This window comes from Thalassophryne amazonica, chromosome 8 (assembly GCF_902500255.1).
Source record: "Thalassophryne amazonica chromosome 8, fThaAma1.1, whole genome shotgun sequence".
Taxonomy (NCBI): domain Eukaryota; kingdom Metazoa; phylum Chordata; class Actinopteri; order Batrachoidiformes; family Batrachoididae; genus Thalassophryne; species Thalassophryne amazonica.
Genome location: NC_047110.1, coordinates 1,202,129 through 1,218,014, shown reverse-complemented (window position 1 = coordinate 1,218,014; position 15,886 = coordinate 1,202,129). Strand labels below are relative to the sequence as shown.

General features: G+C 44.8%; 1 protein-coding gene across 3 annotated transcripts in view; it reads right to left on the bottom strand.

The window, feature by feature from the left end:
* The window catches only part of vps9d1 (VPS9 domain containing 1), a 130,532-nt gene that overhangs the window by 61,918 nt on the left and 52,728 nt on the right, over window positions 1-15,886 (bottom strand). For all 3 annotated transcript variants that reach the window (XM_034175667.1, XM_034175670.1, XM_034175669.1), the window contains exon 11: window positions 106-441. In XM_034175667.1, the coding sequence (XP_034031558.1) occupies window positions 106-441 (336 nt within the window). The remainder of the gene's footprint in view (window positions 1-105; window positions 442-15,886) is intronic.

Below are 15,886 nucleotides of genomic sequence, written 5' to 3'. Positions count from 1 at the left end.
AACGTCCCAACTTCACTGGAATTGGGGTTGTACACAAGCGATACGACACGTCCACACAGCACGTGAGAATCCACACAGGTCACACGAAACACTCAGTCTGCTCACCAGTGGCAAAGTGAATGTCATTCACGATGGCCTTCAGGTGTTCTTTCAGTGCTCGCACCTCCAGCTCTTGGACAACATGTTCATCCTCTTCCAGCTGTATTGAGGACTCGCAGGTTGGGTCTGAAACACACTTGGTCTCATCTATATCAACATGGGGACGGGTCCAGTCCACCTGGGTCAGGAACAGCTCCAGATCTTCAAATGAGTTCTCCTTAGTTCCTGTCAGCCGAGTACAAAGCTCTGCTTCATCATCACCACTGTTGTCTTCAAGCCTGTGATAGAGTGATGGTTTGGTGCTGAAGCTCTGACCACTAGCAGGTGCTGTCCTCTGTGTGTCTGTATGAGGCAAAACATTTTGAGGCAAAAAAAGAGCATCACTGATTTTACACAACGGAGATGCAAATTATAAATGTATGAAATGTGTTTTACAAGTGTCACAACTACGGTAGCCCAACAACCACGGCCCGGCTATGACTGACACTGGCCTCCATTTTGGAGTGAGATTGCCCAATCCCAAACGACCAATAGGAGAGCAGTGCTTGCGCCACATCAACGTGAGGCTGACGCATGGGCTGACATCAGCGTCTCAGCCACCAACCTATCACAGGCCATACATGTCAACCTATACGGATTGTCCGTAAATTATACGGATTTTTCCGAGTTTCAGTGTCATACAGACGTACAAATAAAGTCGGATATTCAGGGTTTGGTCTGCAGCGGCTCTGTAATCAGCCGTTTCTGCAGCGCAACTCCACTTTGATGCGTGAACCAAAGCAATGCTTCGATCCACGAGCTCATTGGTTCTTTGATTCGCTGCTCTTCATAATGGATTAAAGTCACTAACTGGGACTCTTGTCTTCTTGTAGTCAAGAAGCGAGACTCGTCCTCCGTTGCGTTGTCTGCTGAGACAGAGACCGGTCAGAATGAATAACTTCAAAACGAATTGCCACTTTAATTAAAATGACACCTCTTTAAAACGTTGTATTACAGACACGAAACTACAATTGACTAAAACGTTTTTTTCTTCCCAAAATGAGACATCCTGCATTCTTTATGAATTAAACTGATGCTGACGTGAAGCACAGCGAGCTCAGATGTATGGAAAGACATTCATGCCAGTAATGTCTGAAAGGAAACGCTTTTGACAAAACTACAGATTTTGTTTATTTCTATTTATGTCCAGAGATCAAGGATCCACCATGTAGAGTTTATTATGGCACCAAATCACAAGAAAAGCCATCTCAAGGCACCTCACATAGAACAGTTCAACATAAAAAATTCAAATAATAAAAATTAAAAAAATTCAAATACATAATTAAAAACAGAAGTAAAAAATAAAACAGATAAAAATAAAAACTGTTCATAAGAAACCGAATAAAAATAGATTTCAAGTCTTGACTTAAAAAGTGTCCACGGACTCCGACTGTCTCACGGTCCCAGGAAGACCGTTCCACAGAGCGGGTGCACGTTAAGAAAAAGCTCTTTGACCCGCTGACATAGAAAACATGTAAAACCTATTTTTAGTACACACACACAAAATCAAAAGAGGTATTGATAAGGAATTGGATCAATAAGCGGAATCGATAATGGTATCGATATATTGCAGTACAAAAGGCTGCAATATATGGTGTCATTGTGGCAACTCATAATATGTGGAGAAAAACCCAGTTATGTGATACCACTATGAGGTTGTATGTACTGTAATAAAACCGATTTTGGTGCGATTTGGAGGTTATAAGGATTTTGTGCTGATTTTATGGATTTTCTCACTTCGTTATACAGGTGGACCCGCAAAGGGGTTGACATGTATGGATGATGGTAATTAAAGCAAATCACTTTTGTAAGAAAATTAAGAGATGACTCAATGACACATAATAAGGCTGAGTTTTATTGCTCACATCAATCAATCAATCAATCAATTTTTTATATAGCGCCAAATCACAACAAACAGTTGCCCCAAGGCGCTCAGAGAATTACATTAAAGGACAAGTCTCGTGGTTTTTAACGTCCCAGTTAGCAACACAACATCAAAGTATTCATGATTGTAAGTCTCAGCAACACAACATCAAAGTATTCATGATTGTAAGTCTCAGCAACACAACATCAACGTATTCATGATTGTAAGTCTCAGCAACACAACATCAACGTATTCATGATTGTAAGTCTCAGCAACACAACATCAACGTATTCATGATTGTAAGTCTCAGCAACACAACATCAACGTATTCATGATTGTAAGTCTCAGCAACACAACATCAAAGTATTCATGATTGTAAGTCTCTCTGTGCACATGTGCTCATAATTAGTGGTCTCATGTTTTTATTGCTCTCCCCGAGTTAGTTAACAGGTGCATTTTCGTAAAACGTCTCACTCGGCAGTTCTCCGCATGCGACGTACTTATTAGCAAAACAGAAACATCTCAATGGCTGATAAACAGAGGGAAACAAAGCATCTGAGCTTTTATTTGAAAGTGATGCTCAAATTTACAGGGGAGACGACACACTTCACCCTGAAACTCTTAACTTTTTCAGATTCTGTCAGATTTTGGATCCTAAAGTGTCGTGATGCTGCTGTTTGTGTCACAGGATGCTGGTTTCCTGCTGCTGTGATCATGGACGTGTCTGGACAAACAGATGTATGTCTCATATTGTAAAAAACTCAGAAGATGCTATTTTCAGGAGATAATCGACTCTCTAACGTACCACAATCATGACAGAATGTGAGCTGAAGGCAGAGCTGCGATCAGAACGTAAGAGCAAGTGGACCTGGACATTATTCTCTGGCCGGCGATCCGGACCTGAGGACTAATGGAACTTGAAAATGATCTCTGGCTGTCCATCGGAGTGAGGACTAGTGGACCTCCCTTACCAAAAAACAGTACTGATAAGTATATAAAAAGTAAACTGGAAGTATACTTGAAACATACTTGCATGTACTACTTTTTGATAAGGACTGTTTTTTTCATCTTTTGCTTTGTGTTCCTTCCAATGGAGCTTTCAAAGAAAGTATTTTTTTTTTTTTACTTTTAGAGAGTCTGTGGATGTGGTGTGTGTGTGTGTGTCCCAATTTACACAGACGTCTGGCTGAATTTGAACAATATATCAGCAGTATTAAGCTTGTAGACTCTCTCAAATGTCATAAAACTGTTTATATAAAGGAAGTTTTTAAACAGAGAATTAATGTTGAATAATTCCTTTAAAAAATAATAATAAAAAAATAAACAGCTGACGTGGATTAAAACAGCTTTTACACCATTTTAACCCACATGTCAGCTGTTTATTGTCGCTTGTCTCTGACATTTTCACAGGCAACATGATGACACACACATACATACACTCAACAAAAATATAAACGCAACACTTTTGGTTTTGCTCCCATTTTGTATGAGATTAACTCAACGATCTAAAACTTTTACCACATATACAATATCACCATTTCTCTCAAATACTGTGCACAAACCAGTCTAAATCTGTGATAGTGAGCACTTCTCCTTTGCTGAGATAATCCATCCCACCTCACAGGTGTGGCATATCAAGATGCTGATTAGACACCATGATTAGTGCACAGGTGTGCCTTAGACTGCCCACAATAAAAGGCCACTCTGAAAGGTGCAGTTTTATCACACAGCACAATGCCACAAATGTTGCAAGATTTGAGGGAGCGTGCAATTGGCATGCTGACAGCAGGAATGTCAACCAGAGCTGTTGCTCGTGTATTGAATGTTCATTTCTCTACCATAAGCCGTCTCCAAAGGCGTTTCAGAGAATTTGGCAGTACATCCAACCAGCCTCACAACCGCAGACCACGTGTAACCACACCAGCCCAGGACCTCCACATCCAGCATGTTCACCTCCAAGATCGTCTGAGACCAGCCACTCGGACAGCTGCCACTCGGTTTGCATAACCAAAGAATTTCTGCACAAACTGTCAGAAACCGTCTCAGGGAAGCTCATCTGCATGCTCGTCGTCCTCATCGGGGTCTCGACCTGACTCCAGTTCGTCGTCGTAACCGATTTGAGTGGGCAAATACTCACATTCGCTGCTGTTTGGCACTTTGGAGAGGTGTTCTCTTCACGGATGATGCAAAGGAGATGTGTTGCACTGCATGAGGCAAATGGTGGTCACACCAGATACTGACTGGTATCCCCCCCCAATAAAACAAAACTGCACCTTTCAGAGTGGCCTTTTATTGTGGACAGTCTAAGGCACACCTGTGCACTAATCACGGTGTCTAATCAGCATCTTGATATGGCACACCTGTGAGGTGGGATGGATTATCTCAGCAAAGGAGAAGTGCTCACTATCACAGATTTAGACTGGTTTGTGCACAGTATTTGAGGGAAATGGTGATATTGTGTATGTGGAAAAAGTTTTAGATCGTTGAGTTCATCTCATACAAAATGGGAGCAAAACCAAAAGTGTTGCGTTTATATTTTTGTTGAGTATGTATGTATGTATGTATATATATATATATACATATATATATATATATATATATATATACACACACACACACACACAAGGTCTATTAGAAAAGTATCCGACCTTATTATTTTTTTCAAAAACCATCTGGATTTGAATCACGTGTGATTACATCAGACATGCTTGAACCCTCGTGGGCATGCGAGAGTTTTTTCATGCCTGTCGGTTACGTCATTCGCCTGTGGGCAGTCTTTGAGTGAGGAGTGGCCCACCCTGACGTCAATCTGTGCTTCGAGGCGGCAGCGTCTCGCTGTTTCAAGTTGAAAACTTCCACATTTCAGGCTCTGTTGACCCAGTAAGTCGTCAGAGAACAGAGAACTTTCAGAAGAAGTCGGCATGAAGAGTTTATTCGGACATTCCATTGTTAACGGACATTTTGTAATGAAAGAACGTGCGGGCAGAGTCGCATGTCGGGCGGACCCGACCGCGGGTGGGGGGGGGGGGGGGGTCGCGACAGGAAAAACACCTCCGTTGGAAACCTTAACGGGCAAGTTGGAACATGCCCAGCTGTTAAACAATTTCTCAGTTACTCACTTGTTGAAAGCCATCAAAAGCCGCCTGAATTTTACAAATGGTTTTCAACACGGAGGTGTTTTTCCTGTCGCGGCGCACACTGATTCGCCGAGTCGTCACGGAAATGACTCGGCAAATTTGCGCGCACATCTTTCATTAAAAAATATCCTTAAACAGTGGAATGTCCGCATAAAGTCCTCATGCCGGCCTCTTCTGAATCTTCTCTGTTCTCTCACGACATCCTGGGTGATTAAGCCTTAAATTAGGATGTTTTCATGTCAAAACAGGCCAAAGACGGCACCTGGAAGCGCTGCGCGACGTCCCGCTCCGTGGGAAGTCCTTACACCGACAGAAACACCCCATAATCTCTCATCAGCCGTTAAACTTTTCACCAACAACCAGCTTAATTTCTCAAATAGTGTCCACTCGGATATTCCTCACAGGTCCAGAAAAAATTTTGATAAAGCAACGGGCGCTGTCTCGAGCAGCGTGTGAAACAAAGGAATTCAGCCGAGAGGGCGGGACCACATCTCACTCAAGGCCTGCCCACAGGGAAATGACGTCACCGACACGCGTGAAAAAACTCACGCATGCGCACGAGGGTTCAAGCATAATTGGTGTAATCGCACGTCATTCAAATCGATATAGTTTTAAAAAATAAAAAGGTAGGATAGTTTTCTAATAAACCTCGTGTATATATACACATATATATATATACACACACACACACACACACACCATATATCAGCCTTTTTTTTCCTCTAACAGGCTGTATTTATGGCTTGTGGTTGCAGGTACACTAAACCTTCTCACAGCTGCTGCTTTTACCATGGCTGCATCAAAATCCACAGTTTTCAGTTAAAAACAAATCATCACCCCTGAAAATTTTCATGATTTTCCTTTATAAATCATTGGTTGTCTGGATCAGAAATTTCAGTTAAATATATCATATAGTGAAATGAAGTCTACCCCTGTAGCTGCCACCTTATCGTGGTGGGGGAGTGTGCGTACCTGGATGATCCCAGGAGCTATGTTGGCTTTGTGCCCCTTGTAGGGTCTCCCAAGGCAAACAGGTCCTAGGTGACGGGTCAGACTAAGGGCAGTTCAGAAGCTCCCATGACCAGTAAAAAAATCAAGGACCGAGACGTCGCCCGGTATGGCAGAGCCGGGGCCCCACCCTGGACCCAGGCCTGTGGATGGGGCTCGTGCGCGAGTGCCTGGTGGTCAGGCCTTAGCCCACGGGGCCCGGCCGGGCTCAGCCGAAAGAGCAACGTGGGCCCGCCCTCCTGTGGGTTCACCACCTGCAGAGGGGGCCATGGGGGTCGGGTGCAGAGAGGATTGGGTGGCAGTCGCGGGCAGGTAGCCCGGCGGCCCGGTCCGTGCTCACAGCCCCTGGCTGTTGACTCATGGAATGTCACTTCACTGGGGGTGAAGGAGCCTGAGCTTGTGCGGGAGGTTGAGAGATACCGACTAGAGATAGACGGGCTCACCTCCAGGCACAGCTTGGCTCTGGTACCCAACTCCTGGAAGGGGCTGGACGGTCCACTTTTCTGGCGTTGCCCAAGGGGAGAGGTGGAGAGCTGGGGTCGCATTGCTTATTGCTCCCCAGCTCAACCGCCATGTGTTGGAGTTCACTCCGGTGAACGAGAGGGTTGCGTCCCTACGCCTTCGGGTCGGGGACAGGTCTCTCACTGTTGTCTGGGCCTACGGGCCGAGTGGCAGTGCAGAGTACCCAACCTTCTTGGAGTCCCTGGGAGGGGTACTAGATAGCGCTCTGACTGGGGACTCCATTGTTCTCCTGGGGGATTTCAACGCCCACGTGGGCGGTGACAGTGAGACCTGGAGGGGGTGATCGGGAAGCACGGCCTCCCCGATCTGAACCCGAGTGGTGTTCAGTTGTTGGACTTCTGTGCTAGTCAAAGCTTGTCCATCACAAACACCATGGTCGAGCACGTGGCATGTGGCACCAGGACACCCTGAGCCGGAGGTCAATGATCCACTTTGTCGTCGTATCATCTGAACTTCGGCCACGTGTCTCGGACACTCGAGTGAAGAGGGGCTGAGCTGTCGACCAATCACCACCTGGTGGTGAGTTGGATCCGCTGGGAGGGAAGGAAGCCGGTCAGACCTGCCAGACCCAAACGTATCGTGAGGGTCTGCTGGGAACGACTGGCGGAACCCTCTGTCAGCGAGGTCTTCAACTCCCACCTCCAGGAGAGCTTCTCCCAGATCCCAGGGGAGGTTGGAGACATGGAGCCCGAGTGGACCATGTTCTCCACCTCCATTGTCAATGCGGCCGCTCGTAGCTGTGGTCACAAGGTCTCTGGTGCCTGTCGCGGCAGCAATCCCCAACCCGGTGGTAGACGCCGGAAGTAAGGGATGCCGTCAAGCTGAAGAAGGAGTCCTACTTATCTTTGTTGGTAGGTGGGACCCGGAGGCAGCTGACAGGTACCAGCAGACCAAGTGTGCCGCAGCCTGTGCGGTCAGAGGCAAAAACTCAGGTCTCGAAGACATTCTGGCAAACCGTCTGACGCCTCAGGAGGCGAAAGCAGCTCTCCACCAGCACTGTCTACGGTGCAGGTGGGGAGCTGTTGACCCTAACTGGGGATGTTGTCGGGCGGTGGAAGGAATACTTTGAGGATCTCGTTAATCCCATCATCATCATCATCCCAAGAGGAAGCAGAGACTGGGGACTCAGAGGCAGACTCATCCATTACCCAGGCCGAAGTCACCGAGGTGGTTAGAAAGCTCCTCGGTGGCAAGGCTCCTGGGGTGGAGTACGGGGTCTGGGGTCCTTTGCTAAGGGCTATCTGGTCCCTGTACGACCGCAGCAGGAGCTTGGTTCGCATTGCCGATATTAAGTCATACTTGTTTCCAGCGCACGATGGCCTCCGCCAGGGCTGCCCTTTGTCACCGGTTCTGTTCATTATTTTTATGGACAGAATTTCTAGGCGCAGCCAGGGTGTAGAGGGGGTCTGGTTTGGGAACCACAGAATCTTGTCTCTGCTGTTTGCAGACGATGTGGTTCTGTTGGCTTCGTCAAATCAGGACCTTCAGTGTGCACTGGGGCGGTTTGCAGCCAAGTGTGAAGCGTCCAGGATGAAAATCAGCACCTCCAAATCCGAGGCCATGGTTCTCGACTGGAAAAAGGTGCTTTGCCCTCTTCAGGTCGGTGGAGTGTCCTTGCCTCAAGTGGAGGAGTTTAAGTATCTCGGGGTCTTGTTCACAAGTGAGGGACGGATGGAGTGTGAGATCGATAGACAGATCAGTGCAGCATCTGCAGTGATGCGGTCGCTGTATCGGACCGTCGTGGTGAAGAGAGAGCTGAGTAGGGGGGCAAAGCTCTTGATTTACCGATCAATCTATGTTCAAATCCTCACCTATGGTCATGAGATTTGGCTCATGACCGAAAGAACGAGATCGCGAGTACAAGCGGCCGAGATGAGTTTCCTCCGCAGGGTGGCTGGGCACTCCCTTAGAGATAGGGTGAGGAGCTCGGAAGTCGAAAGGAGCCAGTTGAGGTGGCTCGGGCATCTTTTCCGGATGCCCCCTGGACGCCTTGCTGGAGAGGTGTTCCGGGCACGTCCCATCGGGAGGAGGCCCCAGGGAAGACACAGGACAGGCTGGAGGGACTACGTCTCTCGGCTGCCTTGGGAACGCCTTGGAGTTCCCCAGGAGGAGCAGGGGGAGGTGTGTGTGGATCGGGAGGTCTGGGCGGCTTTGCTTGAGCTGCTGCCCCCGTGACCCGACTCCGGATAAAGCGGAAGAAAATGGATGGATGGATGAAATGAAGGTTATAGTATTTACAGAAAGTGTGCAATAATTATGTAAACAAAATTGGGCAGGTGCACAAATTTGGGCACCCTTGTCATTTTATTGATTTGAATACGTTAAGCACTAAATATTGGAACACAAAATTGGTTTGGTAAGGTCACTGACCCTTGACCTCCTTTCACAGGTGAATCCAGTCATGAGAAAGGGTATTTAAGGTGGCCATTTGCAAATGTTTTCCCTCTTTGCATCTCTTCTAATGAGTGGCAACATGGGAGCCTCTAAACAACTCTCAAATGACCTGAAAACAAAGATTGTTCAACATCATGGTTTAGGGGAAGGATACAAAAAGCTATCTCAGAGATTTCAGCTGTCAGTTTCCACTGTGAGGAACATAGTGAGGAAATGGAAGACCACAGGCATAGTACTAGTTAAGGCCCGAAGTGGCAGGCCAAGAAAAATCTCAGATAAGCTGAAGCAAAGGATGGTGAGAACAGTCATAGTCAACCCACAGACCTGCTCCAAAGACCTACAACATGATCTTGCTGCAGGTAGTGTCTCTGTGCATCGTTCAACTATACAGCGCACTTTGCACAAAGAGATGCTGTATGATGCTGTAATGCAGAGGAAGCCTTTTCTGCGTACACGCCACAAACAGAGTCGCTTGAGGTATGCTAAAGCACATTTGGACAAGTCAGCTTTATTTTGGAATAAGGTGCTGTGGACTGATGAAACTAAAACTAAAAACTAAAATTGAAATTATTTGGACATAACAAGGGGTGGTATGCATGGCTGAAAAAGAACAGCATTCCAAGAAAAACACTTGCTACCTAGAATAAAATTTGGAGGTGGTTCCATCATGCTGTGGGGCTGTGTGGCCAGTGCAGGTACTGGGAATTTTGTTGAAGTTGAGGGTCACATGGATTCCAGTCAATATCAGCAGATTCTTGAGAACAATGAATCAGTGACAAAGTTGAAGTTGCGCCGGAGCTCTCAAATATCAGTGTGTTTGTCTGCTATATGATATATTTAACTGAAACTGCTGATCCAAACAACCAATGATTTATAAAGGAAAATCATGGAAATCATCAGGGGTGCCCAAACCTTTGCATACAACTGTATGTAAAAGTTTAGAATTAATCTGTGCCTCAGTTCTTAACGTTAGCAGCTACATTCCATTGAAACGCACCTTGGGACGCTTCTTGTAGCAACGTCACTTGTTGGAAACACCCGAGTACTCACAAGTACTTTGTTTTCAGACGTCTCCGTAGCTGTTTGCTGTGAATGCCGTATACTTTGAAACCAATCACGGAAGTGCACAAAGTAATTCCGGTGGATCATCAGATGGTCACTAACAGCCGAAATCTAAATTGCTATGTTTCGGTGCAACATGTCCTTTAAGTTAATCTGTGGTGTGTAGACGAAGTGTTCAAAGGCTCATAGTCTAAACCACAGAAACACTGGGTGCTGGGCAGGACTGAGAAAATGATACAAAGCAGAAAGTGCTGCACACCAGAAACACTCTTTATTTAACAACCAAGTCAGTGATGACAAAACTGCTCAAAATGCAATTAATCTCGATTTAAAAAAAAAAATGATGTGTGATAGGTGCTGTAATTAATTAATCTAAATTAATGAATTACTCTGACAGCCTTAATGTTACATACCATACTTTCTGGAGTAACTCATGTTTTTTTTACTAGTTTGGGAGACCCTGCGGTGTATCCTCCAGAGCTTTGGCTCCGGGTAGCCAAAGCAGATCAGATATAGATCTGCTTGTTGATTTGGCACAATTTGATGCTCTACATTACACCGAGAATGGGCAGGAGAGTTTTTGAAACATGAACCTTCCGCTCTGGAAACATCTGCCTGTGGCTGCTGCAGGACTCTGGCAGAAGACTGACTAATACTACTATGACAGCTGCTATAACTAATACACTAATCTCTGTTTTACCTCACAGAAGGACAAGATATTTGGATAAGACTCAGAATGCAGCGGCTGCAGTTCTGACTAGATCTCAGAGAATTGATGGGATGACTCTGGTGCTGGCCCAACGCCACTGGTTCCTTGTTCACTACATACTATCCTACAGAACTGTTTGAGCCTCGTGTGCTGATCCAAGTCATCTGTTCACAAGGTACTACTTACTATGCATTCCTAGGGTAGAAAAAAAGCTTGGCAGATGGTTAAAGCTTTGCCTATTAAAGGGTTCTGAAATAGTCCAGCTGGTGAAATCAGTCAATGAACTATATGCGTGCATTAGTTCCGAGTTCTACCCCTGATGGCACCAGGACGTCCGGTGCGGGGAGATTATTGCAGAGTACACTGTACTGTGAAGATGACTGAGTCCTCTGAGATTACTTGCTGTTTACTGGAGCTTTCCAAAGTCTCAGTAAATGATGTGAGGTGGATTGTTCCTTTAGCGACCTCAACTCCACAGAGCCTGATGGAGAAAGGATTTAAATTTTAAGTTTGTTCCTACAGCCCTGACCGGAGCGCTTGACTGGAGCGCTTCGGTCTCGTCAAGCGCCAGATCCACAGCAGCTGGCTCCGCTGAAGAGCAGTTAGTCATGGTCAGGCAAAGTTATCTCCATGGCTGGTTCCTCCAGGTGATCAGCGAGAGGGTTTGATCGCTCCCTTCACTCCCAAACACAGGAATGAGGGGCAGGAATGGAGTACTTGTTCCACTCAAAAAGAACGGGGACGGCTCCTTTCCTTTAACAAACGGCGCCCCTGTGTGGTTGATGGCTGGATCACATCAGCAGGTAGAAAAAGCAGATAACAGACTCTGGTGTTACGCGTTACTACAAAGTGATTCCTCAGAATCTTTATGACCCATTTCCTTTGCTGCTCAGCATCTGTCGGGAAAGAGGAAAAAAACTCTAAACGGAGTTGATGATGACGGTGATAAACGAACCATCATCATGAGATTCATCAACAGAAAACACAAAACAGCACTGTTAAAACAAGGAAGAAAACTGAAAGGGACAAACGTATTCATCAATGAACATTTCACCAAACGGAACGCCGACATCGCCAGGAAAGCACGCTTCTTAAAGAAACAGGGAAAAATCCAGCACACATGGACTTCAAACTGTAAAATATTCATCAAACTGAACGGATCACCAGAACAAGCAAAGGTTATGGCAATAAGGAACATCGAGGAGCTGGACAAACATGAACAATAGGTATGAGGACTCAAACACATCACAGCACCATGATGCAGACTGGAGCAACCCACTCATCCACATCATCTACACCCGGAGACAAGAGAGACATAATGACTAAGGATAATGATCCGTTTATTTCTGCCCAGGAGCTCTGTCTAGATACATTTAATTATAATAACTCTGCTAACCACCCCTTCGAATCTGAAAATGATCCTGATACCTTTTTCAGTGAGAATATTGTGAGACAGTGCAAATATTTTACAGAAGAACAATTCAAAAATGATAAAATCAATGATGAAGATTTTTCAATTATACATTTCAACAGCAGAAGTCTTTCTCGTAATCTGTCCACTATTAATGATTGTTTGAAAACATCCAAAAAAAGTTTTTCAGTTATTGCAATTTCAAAAACATGGTTAAATGAGGATAATAAAGATCTGGTATATCTTGATGGTTATGAATTGTTCCTGGTTAATAGGCAGACGAGAAGGGGCGGAGGCGTTGCATTGTTTGTAAGGTCAGATTATAACTGTAAACTCATTAACAACATGTCATTTACAGTGGACAACATCATGGAATGTGTTACCATAGAAATTACATCTATAAACTCCAAAAACATAGTTGTTAGTTGCATTTACAGAGCTCCTGGGACAAATATTGACACCTTTGAAGACATTATCTTAGGAATATACAACAAAATCAACAGAAATAAGCATTTATTTGTCTGTGGAGATTTCAATATAGATTTTTTTAAACCCTCACAATCATCCACAAATTACCTCATTTATAAACACCTTGTACTGTTTAGGACTGTTTCCAACCATCATTCATCCTAGCAGAATAACTATGGACTCAACAACTCTCATTGACAATATTTTAACTAACATTATATCCGGTAATCTTAGTGGGGGACTACTGGTCAGTGATATCAGTGATCACTTGCCAGTTTTCTCAGTCTTTGCATTGGAGGGTTGTTGTATGTATCGAAGCAATATCAAATTCATGAGTAGAAAAGTAACACCTGAAACAAATGATAATTTAAGGGAGGATTTATCAAGTCAGAATTGGTCAGATGTTTTTGTTGATGATGTTGACAGGTCATATGATGCTTTCATGTCCATTTTTTCCAGTTTGTATAATAAACACTGTCCATTTGTTGACAAAATATATAGAAATCAATATAGCAACAAACCATGGATAACTAAGGGACTTCAGAGGGCATGTAAAAAGAAAAACGTACTATATAAACAATTCATAAAACTACGAACTAAGGAAGCTGAAAGTAAGTATAAAACATATAAGAATAAGTTAATCAATATCATGAGACTCAGTAAAAAAATACATTATAATGAGTTACTTGTCAAAAATAGAAATAACATCAAAAACACATGGAACATATTAAATGAAATAGTAAAAAAGAATAGAGTAACTAGAGATTATCCTTCATTTTTTCAGAGTAACAACTACATCACGATTGATAACGACGAGTCTATTGCTGAACACTTTAATGAATACTTCGTTAATGTGGGTAAAAATCTTGCCAGTAAAATCAACTAATAACTTCTGGGTACATAATTCAACGTTTAACAAATCTGTTTCAATGTTCATTGGTGGTACTCATGAAAGGGAAATACTTGATCTGGTTCATGGTTCAAAAAGTAAGAAATCGAGTGATTTTAACAATTTGGATATGGCTTTATTAAAAAAAAGTTATTGATTGTATAGTAAAACCGTTCAATTATATTTGCAATATGTCACTAAGTACTGGTAAATTTCCTTCTCAAATGAAAATAGCCAAAGTAATTCCTCTGTTTAAAACTGGTGACAAACACACATTTTCTAATTATAGACCTATATCACTCCTGCCACAATTTTCCAAAATTTTGGAAAAAATATTTGCTAAAAGATTAAATGATTATTTACTGAAGCATAACATCATTTGTGAAGAACAATATGGATTCAGAAGGTCTCGAACTACATCACATGCTTTGATGGACTTTGTGGAAAGTATAGCAACTGCAATTGACAATAAACAATACACAATAGGTGTTTTTTTTTTATTTACAGAAAGCGTTTGACACAATTAACCATGGAATACTATTAATTAAACTGCAGAAATATGGAATCAGAGGTCTGGCATATGAATGGATAGCTAGTTATTTACAAGGCAGACTTCAGTATGTTCAATTCAATAATACAAATTCTGAACTCAGGGATGTCACATGTGGGGTGCCGCAGGGCTCAGTGCTGGGTCCTTTGTTGTTTATAATCTATATAAATGATATAAGTTGGGTGTCGAGTTCACTGAGATGTGTCCTTTTTGCGGATGATACAACTGTGTTCTGTAGCAGTGAAAATCTTGAACAGCTTCTGGACATAGTTGTTGTGTGTTGGGGGGTTTGGCTGGACATTTTGGTGCTGTTTTCTTTTCTTTGCTCTCCAGGTGGTATGCAAACTGTTTTTTTCTGTGGAGAAGGTGCTGGCGGAAGAGTCCTTCACCCTCATCAGAACTACTGGCTGCACCTGTGGAGGATGGTCACACGCAGGCCTAACAACTTGCAGTTCGGAGCTCGGCTGGACTCAGGTAATCGTATGTCTTCATTATTTGAACTTAGGTAATTTTTGTTTGTGGATTGGGTCGTTTTGTTTTGTTGTTTTTTATTTCCCTGTTTCCCTAACCCCAACCTCACGTACTCTAAGACCGTTTGTCTTTTGGGTTGTGGGGTGGTGCAGGTTGGTTACGCTGAGTGTTTCTCAGAAAACCTCTGCACCTGGGGGGGGGGGGGGGGGGGGGGGGGGGTGGTTGTCAGGGGCTTTTTTAGGTTTGGTTGGTACCCGGTTCCACTCCAGCCCCGGTGGGCCTTTGACCGTTTGTCATTGGCGTTACCGGGGTGTAGTGCAGCGGGAATGTACCTCAGTCGGAGTGGTGGGCCGATCTGTGCCATTCGCCATTTCGGTAGTTCCACTCCTCCCGATAGGCTGGTGGTATGGTCGGTTTAGGGGCACCGGACGTATTTCTGGTTTTCCGCTGCGCTTAGGGGATGGGACTGGGTTAGTTTTTCCTGTTTCCTTCCCCGGCTTGGTAGTTTTGTGCCGTTCGCCGAAATTGTACTGACAATAGGCTCTCTGAATAATCTGGGGTCTTTCGGGGTGCTGGGGAGGGTAACAGGGTTTCCGGTTGTTTTATTTGCTCCCGGGGTGGTTTAATGGAGTCCGCCGGGGGTTGGATTTTTGTGTTTTTTGTGTTTCCTTCCAGGTTCCACCTCCAGGGTTGATGGGACGGTCCTCTGGGGGGGAATTGATTTGTGGGGCCGACTAGCCAAGTGTGGCCGGGTCTGGGGTTCCTGGGTTGTGGGGAGGGTGCCTCCTGGGGTTGATGGTGCGGTCCTCTGGGGGCGCTGTTGCTCCATGTATACCTGGGGACCTCTGTGGGATTCCGGCTTTGGTTATTACTCCTGGAACTGGCAGTAAAGGTCTTCTGGGGGGTGTTGAGCTCTGCACGTCGTCTGGAGGGGTTGTTTGTTATTTTTCTTTGTGAAATTGTGTTTGTATTGTGCTGTCGGGGCTATGTTGGGTTATTGGATTTGGGAGTTTTTCTTTTCTTCCCGGGGTTGGATGGGACGGTCCCCTGGGGAGGGTTTGGGTGGGTTTTGTATTTTTCTTGTATGTTAGGTTGTACTTGGGACTCTTTTGGGGGTTTTGTTGATGCCAGCCAGCCTTCCAGCCGCGGTGCCCTGTCCTGCTGTCTGCTGTGGACTTCGGGGGCGTTACACCGTCTGCTTCCTGTCGTGGACCCCGGAGGGAGGTGCTGTTCTCGGGCCTGGTCTGTTCGGTCGCCGGGAGG